Here is a 25,063-nt window from a genome sequence, read left to right on the forward strand (position 1 = left end):
CTCTGGAGGTGTCTCAAGTACTTTTGGGCAATATACAGCAGCTACATCCTTACTTTATGAGATATTCAGGTCGATATCAAGTATACCAAGTTCTGAGCACCAGTTCGTGAATGCTATTTCAGTATATTTTGATCTTTTGTCCCATCAATAAAAGTCAACTCTCCTGGTCAGCCCCAGAGAGTTTCACTATCTAGAGGGTTACACTATCTCTACCGTGTTTGCCACTTGGACGTTAATTACTAGGTTAAATCTTCTCTCTGGTTTCCTACAGACGGTAACCTTTCCATCTGATCGGAGGAGATTGTACGTGATTTAATCTGCAAAAATAATGTTCTTCCAGAAGTCGAAATCTTTTTCCATATGCTCCTTAACGAAGCTCAACCTTTTCCTCCTATTAATCTTGCTAACAAATAGTTTGTTCCCAGATATTTTTCCATGTCTAGTAATTATTCTTAGGATAATTCGAATAGTTTATGGGTATGCTCCCTTGTTGGCATGTTGCTCAGCAATCACAGTTAGTACCTTTACATGCAGGATTTAGATCGATCTGAGTACACTTCCCGTATTGAAAACGCCATGTAAACGGGGACTCAGTTCGGACTGAGTCTCAGGGTCGATACGGTAAAATCTGGGATCGTATCGTACTCGGCTCGAATTGAGTTCCATGTAAACGCGGATCGTACTAAGATCGTATTGAAAACGACTGCGCACACACTCCATGTTTGTTCTGACGAAATCATCATCATCAAAGTTCTGTCGAAATAACAAATATAATATGCCAGTAAATATATTTACCTGTATAAATGATCAGCAACTGCAGTCATATTATAAGACGGCCAGCCCTTGCGATTAACAGAATCACGATAACCTTCTGTTGGGGGTAAAATTGGAATGTGCGTTCCATCTATTGCACCAATTACATTTGGAATACCACACATACACTCAAAACTGAAAGTTATCTCCTGGGCTTCTACTGCATTTGGCGTTTTTAAATTCTAAGAGGTGATATCGATTTTACTGTAATTCTGCATCGTTCGTATACGTCGATGTTGCCTGGTGGATTCAATACGATACTCAAATAGCCTACCACATGTAAACGGGGATCGTATTCAATACGGTAAGTGTACTCAAATCGATCTCAATCCGCATGTAAACGTACTAAGTAAATTTCGGAGCACAATCGCTGCATTTTCTTCACTTATCTTTCTACCCAACGTTCCTCTCTGAAGTAGGAAATGTTCCTCCTACTCACTCTGTCTTTACTTTAAATGCTGCGTATACTTTTACATCAGTTTATAACACATTGCACAGTTTCATGACTCCCGTTTACTATTTTACCAATTTCCCGGATTAATTTTCCTCCCTTATAATTTTTTTTGCTAGGGGCTTTACGTCGCACCGACACAGATAGGTCTTATGGCGACGATGGGATAGGAAAGGCCTAGGAGTTGGAAGGAAGCGGCCGTGGCCTTAATTAAGGTACAGCCCCAGCATTTGCCTGGTGTGAAAATGGGAAACCACGGAAAACCATCTTCAGGGCTGCCGATAGTGGGATTCGAACCTACTATCTCCCGGATGCAAGCTCACAGCCGCGCGCCTCTACGCGCACGGCCAACTCGCCCGGTCCCTTATAATTAATAATCATCCGTTCTCTTTCTTCCTTCGAAGATTGACCTCCTCCATCTAACCATTGACAGCTGCTGCACGATGTGACGAGCATTATCGTACTGTACAGTAAACCTGTCTTCTGCAATCTCTGGAAAACATCATGCTCGCGATCGAAGGAGGTTGTATTCGTACACTGCGGCCGTCATGTTTCCTTGAATGTGAACCAGTGATATATGGCGGCCGAACATGAAACCTGCCCAGAGTAGCGCTGCAACTTCAAACTCTTGGTGACGAACAGAACTTGTCTGTACTTTACAAATCTCCACAACAAACTGAATGCGGTATCGCAACACAAACATACAGTGTTTGTACTGCATTCTTACCTGTCCATCTAACTTTGTATGAGTTTCAGTTTGACGTGCCCCAGCAACACATCGACAAAGAATCTGTTATATCTTGGTAAGTTTAGGGATACGTTAACTAGTCTGTGATAACATAATTCAAGAAATTCCTTTATGGTTCCACACATCAAATGCGAACATACTGTGTATTACTGTCCACGTTTATATTCATAAACAAACACATACTCGTAACAGTGGAATATGAGTTTCATTTTTACTCGCTGTATACGCATATCTGCACCCTACACACACAGCTACTGCTCTGCGCCACGAGTTTCGAGACGATGTACTGTACGTGCCCAAAGTGTGCGCAGTAAACTCCAAGATGGGACTGTATTCAAGAAGGCTGCTCAGGACTTCTCCACTTCGACGATATTGCAGGGTGGCTCGCGTTCGGTGGGCTGTAACCCATCATGAACACGAGATCAATGGTCCTCAATGTTGTTCACTGAGGAAGCTCGAATTGATTTACACCCTGATGGGAATTGTCTGCACATATGAAGAGAAAGTTGCAAGGAAACATTCTCAGTAGAACGTCAACAAGAGTTTGAAGGTGCAGCGCTACTCTGGGCAGGTTTCATGTTCGGCCGCCATATACCACTGGTTCACATTCAAGGAAACATGACGGCCGCAGTGTACGAATACAACCTCCTCCGATCGCGAGCATGATGTTTTCCAGAGATTGCAGAAGACAGGTTTACTGTACAGTACGATAATGCTCGTCCACATTGTTCAGCAGCTGTCAGTGGTTAGATGGAGGAACGTGGGTTCCGCAGACTGGACTGACCAGCGTCTTCCTCGGACGTGAGCTGCTTCACGCGTGGGCTTTTTGTAAAAGAGCAATTTACAACCGTCAGGATCCATTACTAACGATTCAGGTCCTAAAACAGTATGCCATCGAGGAGTGGGACCGTTTGCCTTAAAAAATGCTCCATGATTTGGTACTGAGCATGCCCTGTCGCACTCAAGAATGTCTCACGTTATGTGGAGGATCTGCACGTTATTGACTCATGTGACTGCATTGAGAACTGTATTTAATTTGTGATGTTCTAACTAAAGATGTTCCGTGATTTGTTTGGTTTTAACACATACTGAGTGTTTACTTTTTAAACATGGTTAAAAGTTACCGAGAAGTGTACCTTTTCATTGCATTTACTATTCTGTGTTTCACATTAAATATGATATCGGTTCCACCCCACCACAACAAAATCTAGTCTATGCTTAACCTTTTTATGGGTGCATTTATGGGCTGAACAATATAACTTCATAATAAAAATACACTCATTTACTAAGGAAACTCAGACTTGTTTGATGTATTAACAATCTCAAAATAATAAAATGATACACTTGTATTTTATTTGATAAAAGTTCAAAAGCACTGAATATCAAGTATCGAGATTAAAAGCATATATCGGTATCGAGAAAATGTATTATGGATTCATTTCTACAAGCAGTATCGATATGTACAGCTTCTCTGAATAATTGAGAATTCGTTTATGCTGCAGAAATTCTCAGGACAGCAAACAATAGCCATCATTCTCTACTGAATGAGAACGGGTGACGTTAAAGGAAAAGAAAGAACAGAATATGACACATATTCTCGTAGTTACACACATAGGAGAAATAGGTAGAAGAATTTACCTGTGATTCATGTGTTTTGAAAATGACCAGAAACATCACAGTGAATGGAGGCAAAGGATCGTCATGTGAGCACCCACCTCAATAATAATATAAAAGTTAATATTTGTAGATATCAGTTCTGGTTTTCTTTTCGTCAACAGGAGGCAAAATAGTGAAATACAGAGATTATGAATCAAAATTAAAGATCATTTGAACATAATCTGCTCACTTGAGTTTATTATTCATTCAACGGTAGGTGCATGAACCTATATCCGAGGCATTTAAGCACAATGATACATATTATATACTTTGAGTATTATTGTTTTGTCATTACTAGCTTGAACTCAATCAGCGTTATACCTTACATACATAGTTAAATTAATTACTGTTTATTACCTGAACAAGCCCTTTCCATTGCGCTACAACCCTAACGGGCCTTGGCCTATCAAGCAACAACTGCACAGTCCGAAGGCCTGCAGATTATCAGGTGGCGCATGGTCAGTGCAACGAATCTTCTTGGCCTTTATTGTTGGTTTTCTAGACCGGGGTCGCTATCTCACCGTCACATAGCCCCTCAATTGCAATCACGTAGGCTGAGCGGACCTCGAACCAATCCTCACGTCCAGGTGGAAACCCTTGACTCACTACCCCTAAATCACGGGTCCGGCATTACCTTAACTGGTTATCCTAACAAATTTACCAGGCAAACAGCCCTTTAGAACTGATGCATATCGTCAACATTGAACTATAGTAGTTTCCTTTAGTGAATAAAGTTATTCCTAGATTAGATGCTCTTGAATATCGGCGTAGGGACGTGCCAGTCCATCAAATACTCCAAGAATAGGAAGCAAGATAGAGCTAGTTACAGCAACCCTAATATGAGCAAGGTTGCAGGATTGACTTCCCAATATACACTGACTGACAGAGCAAATGCAACACCAAGAAGGAGTGGTCAGAACTTTATGCCAATTGCAGGGTAGACTGACGTCACTGAGGTATGCTCATGATGTGAAATGCGCCGCTGTGCTGCGCACGTAGCGAACGATAAATGGGACACGGCGTTGGCGAATGGCCCACTTCGTACCGTGATTTCTCAGCCGACAGTCATTGTAGAACGTGTTGTCGTGTGCCACAGGACACGTGTATAGCTAAGAATGCCAGGCCGCCGTCAACGGAGGCATTTCCAGCAGACAGACGACTTTACGAGGGGTATGGTGATCGGGCTGAGAAGGGCAGGTTGGTCGCTTCGTCAAATCGCAGCCGATACCCATAGGGATGTGTCCAAGGTGCAGCGCCTGTGGCGAAGATGGTTGGCGCAGGGACATGTGGCACGTGCGAGGGGTCCAGGCGCAGCCCGAGTGACGTCAGCACGCGAGGATCGGCGCATCCGCCGCCAAGCGGTGGCAGCCCCGCACGCCACGTCAACCGCCATTCTTCAGCATGTGCAAGACACCCTGGCTGTTCCAATATCGACCAGAACAATTTCCCGTCGATTGGTTGAAGGAGGCCTGCACTCCCGGCGTCCGCTCAGAAGACTACCATTGACTCCACAGCATAGACGTGCACGCCTGGCATGGTGCCGGGCTAGAGCGACTTGGATGAGGGAATGGCGGAACGTCGTGTTCTCCGATGAGTCACGCTTCTGTTCTGTCAGTGATAGTCACCGCAGACGAGTGTGGCGTCGGCGTGGAGAAAGGTCAAATCCGGCAGTAACTGTGGAGCGCCCTACCGCTAGACAACGCGGCATCATGGTTTGGGGCGCTATTGCGTATGATTCCACGTCACCTCTAGTGCGTATTCAAGGCACGTTAAATGCCCACCGCTACGTGCAGCATGTGCTGCGGCCGGTGGCACTCCCGTACCTTCAGGGGCTGCCCAATGCTCTGTTTCAGCAGGATAATGCCCGCCCACACACTGCTCGCATCTCCCAACAGGCTCTACGAGGTGTACAGATGCTTCCGTGGCCAGCGTACTCTCCGGATCTCTCACCAATCGAACACGTGTGGGATCTCATTGGACGCCGTTTGCAAACTCTGCCCCAGCCTCGTACGGACGACCAACTGTGGCAAATGGTTGACAGAGAATGGAGAACCATCCCTCAGGACACCATCCGCACTCTTATTGACTCTGTACCTCGACGTGTTTCTGCGTGCATCGCCGCTCGCGGTGGTCCTACATCCTACTGAGTCGATGCCGTGCGCATTGTGTAACCTGCATATCGGTTTGAAATAAACATCAATTATTCGTCCGTGCCGTCTCTGTTGTTTCCCCAACTTTCATCCCTTTCGAACCACTCCTCCTTGGTGTTGCATTTGCTCTGTCAGTCAGTGTATTTGATCGACATTTAAGAGTGGTAAATAAAAAATCACCTATGCCAGCAGATTATGGGGCAAATTTCCATCAATGTTAAGAGCCTAGAAGGTAAAGGGGGCTTTATATTATGGCTGTATTATTATTATTATTATTATTATTATTATTATTATTATTATTATTATTATTATGTAAAAATCGATCCTACAATAAACATTGAATCAGTCATTTCGAAAGGGGATATTGGTCACTTTTATCAAAATAAACATTTAGTAAGCCATGGTTCATTGTTAAAAAGGAATGTGTGTTGCATATACCTCCCTCTAACATTGAATGCACGGAACACGTCTGCTGTGTTGAGCGCTACTGTTCTTTATCGTTCACTGAGGCGAGCTGACTTCAGCCCGCATTTACTGTTGGTGTCATGGTTTTTGTGAATGGTATAATCTCATATATATTCAGTTTGGCTGCTAACAATAGTGCAGTTCGACGGTGGCAGCTTACCCGACAAGACGAGTTACAAGGAGTTAGGTGATGTAGCAATCCCTTTTCTTTACGTTGTTGGTTACAAGTCTCAGCGGTTGGGAAGATCAGATACGAAAGAAGTCCATGTACAAAGCGAAGCCAGCGATGATGTAACTGGTAAAGGGTAAGATGAAGGTCACTAACACCGTCAAATGTTTGTAAAACTTACCTTCAAAATGTGGTTTTGTTAATGTGAGGGAAAGGTGCATTAATAAGACTGTGAACCAAAGTGAGTGATTGTTATTGCATTCTTTTGAGTTTTCTGTATAAATCAATACTACTGTATTTGTACCTATCAATATTGACAGGGCTTCTAATATTTCCATATTCCAAGTAATGTTAAATATTACAAAATAATAGCCGAGAAAGGCGAAGTGTTTTGCAAGACTTTGTTAAATAAGGACATGCACTATTTTTTTATTAGCTTCAGTGTCGGTAAATGCACATAAAATATATACTTCTGCTGAAGTTACAGATATGTCCAAAGTTCTTCCTTTACATTTCCAAATGACTAAGATAAGAAAAGGATTGCTTTATATAACTGAGGTAGTTTTAAGTGTCTCTCGCAAAATAATGGTCTTGTAACACATCCCCTTTTACAGTACTGGACAGGCGTGGAAAATATAGAGCAGTAAAATGGTTATTTTCTCGAATTGTTTCATGATTTCCTATGTTAATTCGTATTAAAAATTTAGTCACTTGAAAATCACTTGATCCTTTAAGCAGAACTACGTCTCAAAAACGGACTATATTATTACTGAGAGAACCTAACTACAGTCATATAATGATATTAAACTCCAAAATAAACCATTATTTTTTCCTGAATTATAATGCTAGTACTAGTTACTGCTTATGATACATAATGTATAGAAATGTATCACAGTTTTCAGTGCTTCACCATAATGATTTCAAATTTTACAACGGTTCTAGTCCTGAGTAAGGAACTATGTAAGACAAACGGAAGATATTAAAAGTGCTGAAAATCATGACGAATTGTAGTACTTATCCACATTTCGTAAGGAAATATATAAAATTTATTGACTATAAAGGATTATGAATAAGAAGAAGTCTAATCACGCTGTGCTAGAGAAGATTGTTCATTAAAAATAACGAGTAAAGGACTATAGAATCATTTTACTGTACGATACTAGTCAATACATAACGTGAAGACAACAAAATAAAGCGAGCATTAACCTCATTTGTCCGTAATATCTGCTGTCTGAATCAAAATATCCAACAGAGTTAATGAATTCACATTACATTAATAGTGAGTGACCGTGAGTGTCACATCCATCAATATTCCAATAATTCCAATAATTTGTTCATCTGACTGATCAGTGAATAGAAGAAGAAGTAGAAGAAGAAACAATAACAAAGTTACATAAAGCATGCATTCGGTTACGTAAGATATAATATATAATTAATTACCGGTACTTGAAAAATCCTCACTTCCCTTTTTAATTTCAGCATGTATGATGTGTTGAATATAAACTATCAAAATTTTATAATTTCAGTAACAGTGAAGTAAAAGCAAAAATATTTTGAGATCATACATTGAAAACAGTCGTGTGAAATTACTTTAGAGGTCTTTTTTAAAACTTCTTATCATCAGGAGTTGTTCTTACTACAGTTCGTTGTTCTTGTTATGTCATTACAATGAAGCAGAATAACTTAGCTTGAAATTCTTAAAAAATACATAAATTACCGAACACAAAAATGTATTATTTTTGCATAGACTAAATTATCATGTAGTTTCATTAGCAGAGGACTCAAAGCAGAGTTGATCTCACTGAACAATTGTCGCTTTCTAAGCATATCGGATGTATATTGAAATTCTTACGTGTGAACTGAATTTCAGCAAGGACATATCATTGTGCCACCCACTTACCTTCTTCTTCTCACTGTCTAATGACGATCTCAGAGCTGTGGAGCGGGTAGAGACTAGCTTAGTCGGAGAACTCTTCTTATTATTCTCCTTCTCCTTCTCCTCTTTCGAAATAGACCTACAAATTTCAATAATTGTTAACAAACTGCATAACAAAAAGGTTATACAATTTTAAACTAATTTATTCTTACTATGTAATATAATGGTTCATGTTTGTGGGTTACTGTAGACACGTCCTAGTTCGTGAACCATGGGCAACGGCTGAGTGGCCTAGTAAGTGGTCCTGAGAGTCGGGATACCAGTTGCTATGGAAAGGGAGTGGGCATCTCGGATATATTCTGAGTCGTGGCCCTCCTTGTGCTCAGGCGGCTAGGACTATAAAATTCACCGGTGGTCCATAACCCGTTAGAGGAGAGATCCTCACTTGGACTATGTGCAAGTAGGGCAGCATCCTGTTTCATGAATTTACCGAGCTCAGAACACTTTAAGCAAGCCTCGGACCTATGGGAGTAATGGAGTCCCACTCCCATTTGACAGGCGAGGGACTCCTTGGAAACAACTTGGCGAACGAAATGGAATTCGATGGGGAGCTATCAATATTAATGGGGCTTATGGAAGAAAGAAGGTAGAACTGGCTGAGTCAGCAAAGAGGATGCATCTGGATGCGCTAGGAGTAAGCGATATTCGGGTAAGGGGAGATAATGAGGAAGAGATAGGAGATTATAAGGTGTACTTGACGGGTGTTAGAAAGGGAAGGGCAGAGTCTGGGGTAGGGCTCTTTATCAGGAATACCATTGCACGCAACATAGTTTCTGTTAGGCACGTAAATGAGCGAATGATGTGGGTAGATTTGTCAGTGGGAGGAATTAAGACAAGAATTGTGTCCGTGTATTCACCATGTGAGGGTGCAGATGAGGATGAAGTTGACAAGTTTTATGAAGCATTGAGTGACATCGTGGTCAGGGTCAACAGCAAGGATAGAATAGTGCTAATGGGCGATTTCAATGCGAGAGTTGGGAATAGAACTGAAGGATACGAAAGGGTGATTGGTAAATGTGGGGAAGATATGGAAGCTAATGGGAATGGGAAGCGTTTGCTGGACTTCTGTGCTAGTATGGGTTTAGCTGTTACGAATACATTCTTCAAGCATAAGGCTATTCACCGCTACACATGGGAGACTAGGGGCACCAGATCCATAATAGACTATATCTTTACAGACTTTGAATTCAGGAAATCTGTTAGGAATGTAAGAGTTTTTCGGGGATTTTTCGATGAGACAGACCACTATCTGATCTGTAGTGAACTAAGTATCTCTAGGCCTAGGGTAGAGAAAGTGAAATCTGTCTGCAAACGAGTAAGGGTAGAAAATCTCCAGGACGAGGAAATTAGACAGAAGTTCATGGATATGATTAGTGAGAAGTTTCGAACAGTAGACAGTAAGCAGGTTCAGGATATAGAAAGTGAATGGGTGGCATACAGGGATGCTGTAATAGAAACAGCAAGGGAATGCCTAGGAACAACTGTGTGTAAAGATGGGAAAAGGCGAACATCTTGGTGGAATGATGAAGTGAGAGCAGCCTGTAAACGTAAAAAGAAGGCTTATCAGAAATGGCTCCAAACAAGGGCCGAGGCAGACAGGGATTGGTACGTAGATGAAAGAAACAGAGCGAAACAAATAGTTGTTGAATCCAAAAAGAAGTCATGGGAAGATTTTGGTAATAACCTGGAAAGGCTAGGTCAAGCAGCAGGGAAACCTTTCTGGACAGTAATAAAAAATCTTAGGAAGGAAGGGAAAAAGGAAATGAACAGTGTTTTGAGTAATTCAGGTGAACTCAAAATTGACCCCAGGGAATCACTGGAGAGGTGGAGGGAATATTTTGAACATCTTCTCAATGTAAAAGGAAATCATCCTGGTGGTGTTATGAACAGCCAAGCTCATGGGGAGGAGGAAAATGATGTTGGTGAAATTACGCTTGAGGAAGTGGAAAGGATAGTAAATAAACTCCATTGTCATAAGGCAGCAGGAATAGATGAAATTAGACCTGAAATGGTGAAGTATAGTGGGAAGGCAGGGATGAAATGGCTTCACAGACTAGTAAAATTAGCGTGGAGTGTTGGTAAGGTACCTTCAGATTAGACAAAAGCAGTAATTGCACCTATCTACAAGCAAGGAAACAGGAAGGATTGCAACAACTATCAAGGTATCTCATTGATTAGTATACCAGGCAAAGTGTTCACTGGCATCTTGGAAGGGAGGGTGCGATCAGTCGTTGAGAGGAAGTTGGATGAAAATCAGTGTGGTTTCAGACCACAGAGAGGCTGTCAGGATCCGATTTTCAGTATGCGCCAGGTAATTGAAAAATGCTACGAGAGGAATAGGCAGTTGTGTTTATGTTTCGTAGATCTAGAGAAAGCATATGACAGGGTACCGAGGGAAAAGATGTTCGCCATACTGGGGGACTATGGAATTAAAGGTAGATTATTAAAATCAATCAAAGGCATTTATGTTGACAATTGGGCTTCAGTGAGAATTGATGGTAGAATGAGTTCTTGGTTCAGGGTACTTACAGGAGTTAGACAAGGCTGTAATCTTTCACCTTTTCTGTTCATAGTTTACATGGATCATCTGCTGAAGGGTATAAAATGGCAGGGAGGGATTCAGTTAGGTGGAAATGTAGTAAGCAGTTTGGCCTATGCTGACGAATTGGTCTTAATGGCAGACTGTGCAGAAAGCCTGCAGTCTAATATCTTGGAACTTGAAAATAGGTGCAATGAGTATGGTATGAAAATTAGCCTCTCGAAGACTAAATTGATGTCAGTAGGTAAGAAATTCAATAGAATTGAATGTCAGATTGGTGATACAAAGCTAGAACAGGTCGATAATTTCAAGTATTTAGGTTGTGTGTTCTCCCAGGATGGTAATATAGTAAGTGAGATTGAATCAAGGTGTAGTAAAGCTAATGCAGTGAGCTCGCAGTTGCGATCAGCAGTATTCTGTAAGAAGGAAGTCAGCTCCCAGACGAAACTATCTTTACATCGGTCTGTTTTCAGACCAACTTTGCTTTACGGGAGCGAAAGCTGGGTGGACTCAGGATATCTTATTCATAAGTTAGAAGTAACAGACATGAAAGTAGCAGGAATGATTGCTGGTACAAACAGGTGGGAACAATGGCAGGAGGGTACTCGAAATGAGGAGATAAAGGCTAATTTAGGAATGAACTCGATGGATGAAGCTGTACGCATAAACCGGCTTCGGTGGTGGGATCATGTGAGACGAATGGAGGAGGATAGATTGCCTAGAAGAATAATGGACTCTGTTATGGAGGGTAAGAGAAGTAGAGGGAGACCAAGACGACGATGGTTAGACTCGGTTTCTAACGATTTAAAGATAAGAGGTATAGAACTAAATGAGCCACAACACTAGTTGCAAATCGAGGATTGTGGCGATGTTTAGTAAATTCTCAGAGGCTTGCAGACTGAACGCTGAAAGGCATAACAGTCTATAATGATAATGTATGTATGTATGTATGTATGTATGTATGTATGTATGTATGTATGTATGTATGTAATATAATTTTGAGTATGGGCAAAATTTTTAGCATCTTGTTTGGGCCGAGGGAATTTATTAACGGAGGGTCCGTGGATCCTCCGTTTTGAGAGCAATTTTTCGACCAAAAAATGATTGCCAATATTCTCTATCTTTACTATAACATTCTATGTTAATCACTTTTATTTAATAACCAAACCTTTGTAAAGTAAAGAACATTAGCATAGAATTAAAAAGTAGAACTAATTAAAATTTATTTTTACTTGGCTTTTACCCAAAAAATTTGAAATCAAGTAGACAACGTGAAAAAAACTTCACTTTGTTTTACACAATCTGATCACATCGTATTTTTACACAAAATGAAAACCTTCTCGTTCAATTTGCATTAAATTTATTAATTACTTTTGAAGTGGCGACATCCAAAGGGGATAACCTCTCTTGGATAATTGTGATCCTGCAGTATGTCTTTAAACGACACAAGCATGAAAAATACCTTTCAGAGGTTGCTAAATTCATTGGGACTGTAAAAATAAAGCCAAATGGAAAAGTTCAAAAAATGAGAGTGGCACACTTTCTGAGTGCCCCAGCTCGGCAAATACGCGTACAGTAGAGCCACAGCGCGTTCAGCGGCAGCCCGTCATCATTTTATTAGGATTAGAATTACATTAAGTAGAATTGATGGGGGAAATGTAAAAATGATCAAAAATAGAAATTATTTCCATCAACATTGTATAGGTAGCCTATACTAATTTGCAACGATCATTTTGTTTTATTAAGCTAAATTAAACGGAGTAACGAAAAACTTGAATGAAAATCCACAGCCTGTTTCCAGCCATTCGACCGGGTCAGAAATGGAATGAATGACGCCCCACCTAGCGGCGAGGATAGGAATTGTGCCGGCTGCCGAAGCCTGTCGCACTTCTCCGGGGCAATGATTAATGAACGAAAGATGACATGAAACAATGTTGGAGAGTATTGCTGGAATGAAAGATGACAGGAGAAACCGGAGTACCCGGAGAAAAACCTGCCCCGCCTCCTCTTTGTCCAGCACAAATCTCCTTATAACATTTTATCGTCAGATGCCGCTTCAGAACTAGAATGTTGTATATGTTTAATCAAACAGAGTCGTATGTTTGTAAAAACAAAATGTGATCGTGTTTTCATAAAGAATGCGTTGACGAATGGCTAAAAGCCCAATGTGTCGGAGTACTATAAAACTGATCACTGATAAATATCATCATCATATAGATAATAATATATAATTACACAGACGAATATTTAATTACTGTAATTAATAATGTTTTAACTGAGACACGACATTCTTCAAAATATTTATAGTACTTATGGAAATTTAAACCCCATTTTCCAGAAGGGTTTTAGAGGTAATGAAAAATCCATCCAAACACTATTATTATAGAAAATATTTTAAGACATTTTTTAAGTTTCATAATGTAAAAAATTGTAGGATTTAAAAAAGTTCGTTTCTAATAAATGGAAGGAATTGTGGATCTATTTAATAACAAGATTTCCTATAACGGAAAACAAGTATATATGATTATTGATGAAGAAAATAATCTATGGTTTCAAGGAACAGATATAAACTTAGCTAGAATTTTAGTATATAAAAACCCAAGACAAGCCGTTTATGATAATATAGACAAAAATGACAGTACAATATATAGCGAATTAACCGTAAGTAAGCGACTTACGATTGTCAATAGTAAGCCAAACACTATTTTTATTAATGAATAAGCCCTTTATAAACTCCTATTTAGATCTAAAATGCCAATTGCTGAAAGTTTACAGATTGGATAACTAAAGAAGTTTTGTCTAGCCTTATTATTGATACCTTATGTTTACTTAATATGTTCCATTCACTATTTTGCCCTCTTATTGTTTCCTCAGCATATGTCTAGCTTGAGTGAGAGTATATATCGGGTGAATCATCCTCCACTATTTCTATGGATTAATGCAACCCACAGTTTATACACTAAAGTGAATACACTTACCCTATCGTCCGATAATACGTTTTGTGTAAGTCCATGAGTTGAAATAAATGTATTCATTGCTGACAAACCAAGAATAAGGAGGTTATAATGAGTGATCACATAGATGTATGGTACGTGTGTAGAAAACCCCATGCTGATCAGAAAATGCGTTGAGACCGAAATGTTAAAGTATAAGGAAGACCGCGATGAACTTTTCCGTTGCCGCGGTGGTCCAAACCCGGTGCTGGCAGAATATTTTACTTATTTCAATCTCATGTGAGCCACAATAATGCAAAGCAGCATCAGCTATTGCAGCCTGAGACGCGATGGGATGCAGGATGAACATCCGATTCAATGACCCGAAATGAGCTCATGAATGAAGAAGTGCTCAAAATGGCTGATATTCGGGTTGTTCTCTACTGTATCATTGACACCAGACATCACAGGAATATCCCGAATAAGGGTTTCTTTCTAAGGGACATCGTTTCACTCAAGCGTCTTTCAACTCTTCGAAATGTATCTGCAGTTGGCAGCCTTCATTCTTGATATAGGCTAAATATCGTGCTTCCCACGCATTACGTGTTGCTTCTCCATATCATATATCGTATTCACGAACTCATCAAGCGAATAGATAGCGATTGCTTATATAAGACGTATGACGAGATGTGTAGACGGGATTTTTCTTCTTCTTCAGCCTGGGGACATCCCCTCCTGGACACAGGCCTCTTTCCCTCTTTTCCATGTCGTTCTTTCCTGGACATGTTGCATGCTGTTTACTCCGCCTGATCTCTTTATATCATCGTGCCAACGGAGTTGGGGATATCCTACACTCCTCGAGTATGCTCTGGGATGCCAGCATAGAAATCTTGCTACAAGCACCACGTCGCGTTGAAGAATCATACCCCTTTTAAGTCCACATAGTTGTAACCATTCCCAGCGAGTGGACTGTGTTCCTATTTTTTGGTTGAATGAGTCCAGGGTAATGCTGATAATGATATACACATTGCATTTGTTTGTAGTCGGCGTTTACGTGGTGGTTTTAATTAAGTACACCTTATTTGTTGTAACTTCGTCATAAGGATATCTCAGACTTCAGGAAGGCCAAACCCTCATAAATTATGCCTACACGAGTTAAATATGAAAATTAAGTAACTGTGAAGAAGGGTTTGAATTCTCCTTGCTCTACCCTATATTATTTCACGCAGCGACTTCAAGCGTGCAGTTTTGCGCCTTATAACTGTGTATTTACCAGTAGACCTAAGTTCTCACTTCGAAACTTTGCTTGTGTGTTAAAGCCTTTCGGCCCGATTTTAAGCTTTTGTTGAACACACTAACTGCGGTAATTTCAAGGCGAAAAATATCGCATGCGGTGTATACCATTTATGTGCCATAGTATATTGCTTTTAAAAATGCGTCAAATTTGATGTGACGTGACTGTTTAAATAATAATAATAATGTTATTTGTTTTACGTCCCACTAACTACTTTTTAAGGTCTTCGGAGACGCCGAGGTGCCGGAATTTAGTCCCGCAGGAGGTCTTTTACGTGCCAGTAAATCTACCGACACGGGGCTGTCGTGTTTGAGCACCTTCAAATACCACCGGACTGAGCCAGGATCGAACCTGCCAAGTTGGGGTTAGAAGGCCAGCGCCTTAACCGTCTGAGCCACTCAGCCCGGCTGACTGTTTAAAATGTAGGTGAATTGATATATCTGTAACTGAATCTAACCTATCGAGTTTTCTACGATACCACGACCGCTGTCTTATGTTAAAAGAAAATGGCCTCTCGGACCAACCAGGTACACAATTCTTCAGCGAAAGCTGTAGGATGGATGTAGTTTGTACAGTACAGTAACATTTTGTAAAATGATTCGTGAATGGACTCCGCTCTACACAAAAGGGTAGGCCTACATTGGTTTTAAGATGGGCCCCGCTTACTACATTTCTATGGATTTTACGTTGTTGGGGAGGGGGAGGGGGGCACGTATCAGGCTATATGTATATAAAATTGCTGTAAAATGTTACATAAGGTACGACTAAGGAACATTTAATGCCTAACAGATTTCATGCGTTCAAGAAATGAAATGGGTGCACGAAGTATTATAATGATTAGATTACACAGGCGTGCAAAATTAAGGTTCATAAACATTTTCTCGCAGTTCATGCAAAACTTATGTACGAGGGCAAATCAAAAGGTAAGTTTCACTTCCAAGTTATGGCCATTTATGAAACCACCTACACACAGGCAACACGGCTATTACAACATACAATACAGGTTCACTTTTCCACAGAGTCCCCAAGAGACTGTAAACGGTTAATCAACTTTTCGATTCCGGATGCGTAGAAATCACCTCAAGCGCTATGTAACCACCTGGAGACAGTTGCTTTCACCTCCCCATCGTTTTTTAATCGTCGTCCACCAAGAACCTTTTTCAGCTTACCGAACACATGATAATTGCATGGCGGGCAGTGTGAGATGTTGCGTTATCGTGCAACAAAATCTCACCGGCGCTCAATTTTAGTCGGCGCTTTTCTTTTATTGCCTTACGCAACCGCTTCAACGTTTGACAATATGAAGCCGAGTTCATTGTCGTACCTTTCGGCATAAATTCCACGTGCGCCACACCCTCTGTGTCAAAGAACACTGTCACCATTACGTTTCGTGCTGAAGGTTGGACCTTGGCCTTCTTTCGTGGTGGTGATATGGTGTGCACCCACTCCATCGATGTTCTCTTTGTTTCGGGGTTAAGCGGTGGAGCCACGTTTCATCCCCTGTGATGATTCGCCGCAGAAACTCGTTGACCTCCACAGAATACCGTGGCAAAAATGCCAGTGACGATTGGAAACGTTGTCCCTTGTGAACATCGGTGACAATTTACAAAATCTAAGGTGTTGGTGAACTTTGGAGAACACACTGCCATATGAAATGTTCAGCATGCTGGCAATTTCCTGCAGTGTTATGCACCGATTCTCTCTAATGATTCCATCCACACGGTCAACATTTGGAACGGTACTGGACGTTGCGGGCATGCCTTAGCGATATTCGTCCGTGAGATCCGTGCGTCCGGCGTCAATTTCTTACACCACTTTACAATACATGGGAGGGAAACTGCACGCTCACCATATACAGCAGTGATTTCACAATGAATGTCTGTACAATTTAGCCGTTTAGGCCATAGAAATCTGAACGTTACACGCACCTCCAATTTGGAGTGAACATCCAGTTGACGCGCCATTGAGCCTAGCCCGCTCTGCGCACACAACACGACGGGTACCACACAACCTTCCTATTGGACGTGTCAGCAGTTATTGTAGCTTGTTCCGCGTTGGCAGCGGTCACGACACACAGCGTGCTCTCGCGGCGAGCTAGTCTAACTTACTTTTTGATTTGCCCTCGTAGTTTTCTGGACTGCTGAATCCAAAACTGAGCTCAGTTTTTCTCCAACACTCACCATTTTTCCGTAATATGCATTGACACATTCAGCAGTGTGACTGTACTGTTATTGAATTTCTTATTCTTCTTCTTAATCTGTTTATCCTCCAGGGCCGGTTTTTCCCTCGGACTCAGCGAGGGATCCCACCTCTACCACCTCAAGGGCAGTGTCCTAGAGCTTCAGACTTTGGGTCGGGGATACAACTGGGGAAATGACCAGTACCTCGCCCAGGCGGCCTCACCTGCTAATCTGAACAGGGGCCTTGGTGGGGGATGGGAAGATTGGAAGGGATAGACAAGGAACCCGCCGTGGCCTTAAGTTAGGTACCATCCCGGCATTTGCCTGGAGGAGAAGTGGGAAACCACGGAAAACGACTTCCAGGAAGGCTGAGGTGGGAATCGAACCCACCTCTACTCAGATTAACAGATTAAGAAGAAGAAGAAGAAGAAGAAGTAATTCTTCATTCATTTATCCATAATTGCTTTAGCAACTTCGAAGTTAATATCTCAATAACACTTTCTTTCTAGACGTAATTTATTTATCCATTTCCGTATATGCATTTCCATTGATATTTGAATTTAGCTCGACTTTTCAGGTCAAGTCACTAGGAGCGCCACCGTCGAATTAGCTCCCAATTTAAGAAGGCTAAATCCGTAAGTGTCGCGTATTGTCTCTACCGTATTTGCTTTGCTAAGAGCTATACGCCATTTCATTTTTCACTGAAGGGTTTCATTACGTTAGCAATGGGCAGTTGCTAGTAAGGCTAAAATTCATTACTCATAAACATTGTCAGTAAAACATGCTAAAATGTATAATGTTTATTGTTTATTCTTATTACATTATTTTATATTTCCAATACACAGGGATTGGTAGTAGAAGAACGACGGTAAAGTAAAGTAAAGTAAATTCGTGTCCTCATCCCGAGTGGTGCAGCTGTTTTCAGACACAGCCCCAATGGAAGTAAGCTATATGTATCATTTTAACCACATACCAGCCCTCCTGCCATTGTTAAATTTGTGGCAGTACGGGGAATCGAACCCGGGCCCCCAAGGACGGCAGCTAAGAACGCTAACCTTTACGCTACGGAGGCGGACTACAACGACAATGACGAGACAAGAAAACGGGGAGGGGGAGAATATCTAAGGGTCAGCTAACGTTGAAAGAATATTCTTAATACTTCGTACGAAATTGTACCATGAATTTCTACGTGTTTTATGGAAATGACATGTGCTCTCTGTTTTACTGTAAGTTTCACGTGACTAACTAATAAACTGAATCATTAATTCATCAAATGCGATTTTCACAATACCTGGGAGTGGTTGAAGCCAGTGAAAGTGCTGAGAGTGAACTCCGACGTGAAACTTGTTCCCAAAGAGTCATCTGCTTGTTATAGAGCTCAGCTATATGCTGGGGTATCAGTTCCGTACCCCACCCCCTGTGCTGCAGACAAGAAATCACAAAAGAATCATACTCTGAATCAAGAGAATCAACTTCATAGAGGAATTTATGTTATGAATTATTTACTAAGTTACACTATGGGAATTGAAATGTTCTGTATATAAATTTCATTTGTTCAGTTACTATTCACTACAGAAATGAGGAGACAAAAGGAGGCACGGGAACGGAATTGGCCATGGCAACTCTAATGGTAATGTGTATGTACAGTACACTGTATAAGATAGTGACTACAATAGGCTCATGCATGGGGAAGTGGACTTGGGTCATCAGATTTTACAGAACAAGACATCAGGCCTATGATCTTATTTTCAAACAAGTGCCAGGCAATGAATCCTGTGGTATATATCGATTATGTAATGAATCATTTATCACTATCAATACCGTAAGCATTTAATATTACGAAATTAAAATTACCAACAGTGACAGAGATCATTTACGGCTTTATTCGCTTAAATCAACTTCACTGAAAGAAATTGTCAGGCGAAGGGTGGCTGTAGTTTTCTTTTACCAGTTTGGAATTCATGTTTTGCGACAAATGTATCTTTCACATGTATGGCTCGAAAAAAATCGCTATTTACCTATACACAATAAAATATACCATACATACGGCATTATAGTAAATGATTAGTAAATTTTTAAATTATTTTTATTTTTATTTCTTGCTAAGAGTTTGACGTCGCACCAACGCACTGAAGGTTTTCGGTGACACAAGGATGGGAAAGTGTTAGGATTGGGGAGGAAGCGTCTGTGACCACAATTACGGCACAGCATTTTCCTAGTGTGAAAACGAGAAACCATGAAAAACCAACTTCAGGGTTGCCGTTAACGCACCCACCATCTCCAGAACGCAAGCTCAGAGCTACGCGATCCTAACCCCACGGCCAACTCGCTCTGTCTCCTGTCTTTAACTGGGATTTGCCTACAGTCCATAAAATGCTCATGACTGAGAAATCTCTAAGTTGGTGGAAGACACGAGCTGAACTTTATTCTACTTAGTGTATGTTCTTGCAGAAAGTTTACCCCTGCATAGGTACTTGGACTAGATTATCCAGTACTCAACTGAACGTCAGTTCTAAGGCTGCACGATCTCCTGGCCTACGATTTACAAAATCATGTCATTTGCCAACTTTTAAGAGCTAATCAACAAAGACTTTACGATCTATTTTGGGAATCCTTCAGATCAACATAGAAGGAATGAGCAAGACCTGTACAAGTTTTTAGAGGAAAATAATACTGATGTAGTAAGACATACCCCTGACGTCTCACAACTGCACTCCATGGTTACAGGTTAACCTGATCTCTTACTCAGCAGTCATATGCTCCTGTAACTTTTGTTCGAAGAACTCTTGCGAACGCTCATCTCATTTCAAAGAGCAATGGCAATGACACATTTTCTATTGTAGTAAAAGTCAACAATGCGGCAATCGTGAACAACTATACGCCATCGGTAATGTTGTTTAACCTCTACATTGCACCATCTCCCGAAAGTTTGCTCACGCTGACGATCTAGCATTAGTTAGTTAACGCACTTGTAAGAATGTGACAGAGAGACAAACTTAGACACATATCTTACAACTCGAATGGAGTACTCCACGAAGTGGTGGTTAACACCAAGCATAAGTAAAACATAAACCTGCTTTTTCCACCTAGGCAATAGGTAAACATGTAGTAAATTTGATGTTTCATTCAATGGTATTCCCCTACACGAAAATTCAAATCCCAGGTGTCTTGGAATAACTCTTGACAGGACGTTGTCTTTCAACAAGCATCTCTCTAACAGAGCTGCTAAGTTAAAGGCAAGGCACACCATACTACATAAACTTGCTATTTCCATATAGAGAGCTTCTACGTCCACCCTGCGTACATCAGCTTCGGGTTTGGTACGTACCTCATCACAGTATTGCCCTTCAGTCTGTCTGAACAGCCGTCATAGTAAGAAAACTGATATAGCCTTGAACCAGCCCGTGCATCACCAGTGTCACGGTTAAAACCACCCCTCTACTTATGCTGTATCACAGATCGAGAAGACTAACCAGTCTGGTGCCAGTGTAAGGCGGGCTCATCCCTTCCATGGCGATACAATTGTAGAATTTGAGCGCATCAGTGGTATGGCAGGCTGGTACATGTATCAATGCTAACGGATGGCAGTTTGAACATTTCATGTAGTATGCAGATACGTTCTGTTCCTATGTGTTTCCCGTAATTAATGCAATAAGCAGAGTTGGATAAAATGATTTCGAACATGGTAATAAAGCGTTTCCGGGCCCATGCCCATATTCCTCTTTTACGTGTGAGGAATGTGTGCTGAGAGTTTGGACATACCTAATCGTTATACCTGTGCATGTGGTGCCTTAAGCTACATAAAGGACCTTTTCAAACATAAGGCCCGGAGAGCTCTCACGTCGAGCGTTGTAAGGCTGGGTGGAATGGGGAAAAAATTGCTGTTGACAACCATTAGTGGAGTAAGTCCAACAATCGTCATGGTTTGTTAGAGAAACTTCATTAACGTGGAACTTCTTGGACCTTCTGTGCATCTGTTAGAAGTGCAGTTAATGTACTCTTATTGATGTAGATGCTGAGAAGAAAGATGAGACGCGACCAAGATTGATCAGAGGTAAGCTTTTGAATTCTTCCCTATTGTTATCAGCAGTGTTCAAATTCCACTTCGAATTCCGACTTGAATGCGAGAGGTGCTGGGAGTGTTGCTAATATCTAATGAAAATAAATCGATTCAAAATTACATTCACATTTATTCAAAATTTCCCTCAATATTAAATTCCAGCTCTCTGAATGAATGTTATTCCCATGTACTCTTTTCTTCATTTTTTACTAGTTGCTTTACGTCGCACCGACACAGATAGGTCTTATGGCGACGATGAGATAGGAAAGGGTTGGGAGTGGGAAGGAAATGGCCGTCGCCTTAATTAACGTCCTAGTGTGAGAAATGGGAAACCGCGGAAAACCATCTTCAGGGCTGCCGACAGTGGGGTTCGAACCCACTATCTCCCGAATACTGGATACTGGCCGCACTTAAGCGAATGCAGCTGTCGAGCTCGGTATATTTTCCCCATAGGGACATCAACCGGATCATTACATCATGTTAAATTATGTAATATACTCATGTTGTATTACTGGAGTATAGAACATTTTGTACATTGATACTGTGAATTGTATTGTATTTATGGTCTTCTTCACAAGCTATCTCATCTAAATTTTAAAGACCTTCCTGAACCCTTGAGTGATTGTAAGATTTAGGATTTAGAGGAAGGTCATATTTACAACTCTTCAAGTGCATGTCGTCGTTTTAAGTACAAATGGAGTGTCATCAAAGAAGCACGTGAAAGTCTGTGCTCTATTTTCGAAAACGAGATATCTTATCGACATCAAAATCTACAGTTTGGTTCTAGAGTTTTGTGTTTCTTCTAACGTTTTTATTTTGTAATAAAGATACATGTTTGATGTCAAATTAAAATGTAGCTTTGTTTTGTAAGCCGATTTATTTGGAATTATTCGGAACAGAATGTCAAGGAAAACATTTGCAGAGCGCCAAGAGCCACCCTAATTAGTAAATATCATCCCTGTTATGTAAGATCACTATTATCAATGCGTCTGCTCACCTTGTATTCCCCAGCTTTCTTACGCAGTTCGATGACTTCTCGATACCACGAATCGCTCTTTGGAAGTTCAGGTAGTGGCACTGGTAACGACTCACTATCAGCCTCTTTCTTCTTCTGGAACTTGCCTTCGACATAATCGTATTGTGAGAATGGGCGGAACTTTTTCTTGTATTCGGTCTTAAATTCCTTCCTAAATAATAAATGATGAGAAATACGTTACTTAATCCTGGTTTACTAGCAATTCTCAGAATATATATATTTTTTTTAATTATTTCACATCACAACATTCTTCATGTTCTAACTAAATACAGAGTTCAAAACGCTACACCACAAAGAAGAAGATGCAGTGATACTGAGCAATCGTACCTGCGTCTAGACTTTTCCTCTTTGCCATGAATTTCGTCTTGGATTTTTTCTTCTCCTCGAAGTTCATCAACATCTAGTGAGGCTGGGCCATCGGTCACTTCAGGACCCACAAGTGGTTCCAGTTCTGAGGTTCCTAAAACAATGGAGCAACTTTCTCTTCCTGCAACCTACGGTAAATCTCCTTACCTTTTACACCAACATATTTACAGGCTTATCTTCAGGACCATCTATAAACTGAGAATGGAAAACAATGAAACTCCCTTTATGTTACACATTAAATATGAGAGGAAATAGAATATACTACAGAACTATATGTACTTTAAACTTAATTTCGCAAAGTAACTCCTTAAAATAATTTAATATTTACTCTGATCAATTATTTGTAACGCTTATATTTAGTTTCTAGAATAAAGCAAACTGCAAACTGATATATCTATAGATAAATTTGGATCTGCTGAAGACACACACCTTGCAGACAGTTCTTTACCTTCATCTCCATGATCATAGTCTGCACTTCGCTTCTTATGGACGGGGGCAGGTCCGACGTTGCCGGTAGGCCGGATGGCCCCCATGGACAGACTCTTTCGAGGAGGTCCACCCGCCCCGCCAGCCTTCATGTCCTCGGTTCTGGTAGTGCGGCCTCTAGTCGCTCGACTTCCGCGGCTTCCTCGAGGCCAAGCAAACTGCAGACGGTACTCGGTGCTGATACGCGAGATGGCATTGCTCAGAGGACCAGCAGTTGGGGCGGGAGCGGGAGGGGGGTAACTCGCGATCATCTGTATACATATGTAGGCACACGTCACCTACTCACTCATAGAGCTCAGCTGTCACAAAAAGAAGGTGTACTTCAGTACATTCAAAAATTAAAATCTCAATGAAAACAGAATCACCATTCTTTTACTTGGGGATACCTAGACGCCAACACCTGCCCACTGGGGAACGTCGGAATATACCATACATGTGCTCCAGGAAGGTAGCATGGATGAAAGAAAGGGTGTGATGTAACATTCTGGAATTTGCGCTGTGATTAAATAGTCAGTTCAAACCAATGTGATGGCTGCAGCAATAATGCAGCTCTCATTAGCCACCTTGTTTGGTTGGCTATATTAAATATTCCCCTTTGTTAAATTCTTCTCTCGACGACAAACTAGTCATCCCATATTCTACTATAGTTAATCTGTGAGTAGACTGAAGATGTTTATGCAATTGCGTGACTTAAATAGGCAGCAACATATTTCGGTCACTGCATAACTTCTGATTCCATGCGCCATCAAATTTGAGGGTATGAGACCAGTAAAGACATGACGTAAGTATTGGTAAGACAATAATAAAGCCTATTGTTGAAGCTGGAGGAGAGACTTGGAATGTTCCTGAAAGAGCAGCCTGGCTATTGAACGTACTCAGGAAAATACACTGATGAGGCATTGCTTTACGACCACTCCGACCAGAGAAAATTTAGCGCGCCTGGAGCGGGGAGAGTAACAAGTTACATGATGGTGGCATAGAATATATAGGGCAGATCTACAGGATTGCTGTTAGTAATGTCTCCAGCGTCAGAATGGTTCTGATCTGGCAAATTGGCCTTGGTACCAGCATCTCTGAAACGGTGCGACTTGTGGACTGCTCTCGTGCCGCTGTTGTGAGCACGTATCGAAAATGGTGCAACGATGGGCAACTCATCGATGCCACAGGCCAGAGGAGATTGTCAAACATTGTTCGGAGCGACCGCCGAGCCACAGTTTGAGAAATCATCAACAGTACAACGGCGATGACCAGGCCAATGTTTCCCAGCATACGGTTCGTCGAACACTGCTGCGCATGGGGTCGTCGACCCAGTCGCACCCCACTGTTGACTGCACTCCACTGAAAGCAACGCATGAGGTGGGACAAAATCATCACCTCTGGACTGTGGATCATTGGAAAAAGTTCACCTGGTCCGAATAATCCAGATTCTAAGTTCCTCACGTCGACAGCCGAGCTCTTGTACACCGAGTTTTATAGGAGGCGTGGTCGGGCGAAGACAGGCTGCTGGAGGAGATGTGATGCTCTGGGCGATGTTTCATGAGACATACTGGGTCCCATTATTCCGGCACGCCAATCCCTACTAACAGATAGCCAGTATAATAATGGCGTGCGGCCTCCGCAGAGGTCTGGTGCAGGTCTTTTGATTTGACTCCCGTAGGCGACCTGTGCGTCGTGATGAGGATGAAATGGTGATGAAGACGACACATACACCCGGTCCCCGTGTCGGGGGAATTAACCAATTATGGTTAAAATTCCCGATCCTGCCGGGAATCGAACCCGGG

At 41.4% G+C, this 25,063-nt stretch overlaps 1 protein-coding gene across 10 annotated transcripts in view; it reads right to left on the minus strand.

Moving 5' to 3' along the window:
- LOC136864291 (proteoglycan 4) overlaps positions 1–25,063 on the minus strand; it is a 975,577-nt gene that overhangs the window by 330,726 nt on the left and 619,788 nt on the right. For 7 of the 10 annotated variants that reach the window (XM_067141075.2, XM_067141072.2, XM_067141074.2 and 4 more), the window contains 5 exons: positions 23,245–23,533; positions 22,758–22,890; positions 22,392–22,581; positions 18,626–18,756; positions 8,353–8,467 (listed from right to left, as the gene is read on the minus strand). In XM_067141075.2, coding sequence (XP_066997176.1) covers positions 8,353–8,467; positions 18,626–18,756; positions 22,392–22,581; positions 22,758–22,890; positions 23,245–23,533 — 858 coding nt within the window. Of the gene's footprint in view, positions 1–8,352; positions 8,468–18,625; positions 18,757–22,391; positions 22,582–22,757; positions 22,891–23,244; positions 23,582–25,063 lie in introns of all 10 variants that reach the window. The other 3 variants (XM_067141081.2, XM_067141080.2, XM_067141070.2) reach the window with 2 other exon arrangements.

Source organism: Anabrus simplex, chromosome 2, assembly GCF_040414725.1.
Source record: "Anabrus simplex isolate iqAnaSimp1 chromosome 2, ASM4041472v1, whole genome shotgun sequence".
Lineage (NCBI taxonomy): Eukaryota > Metazoa > Arthropoda > Insecta > Orthoptera > Tettigoniidae > Anabrus > Anabrus simplex.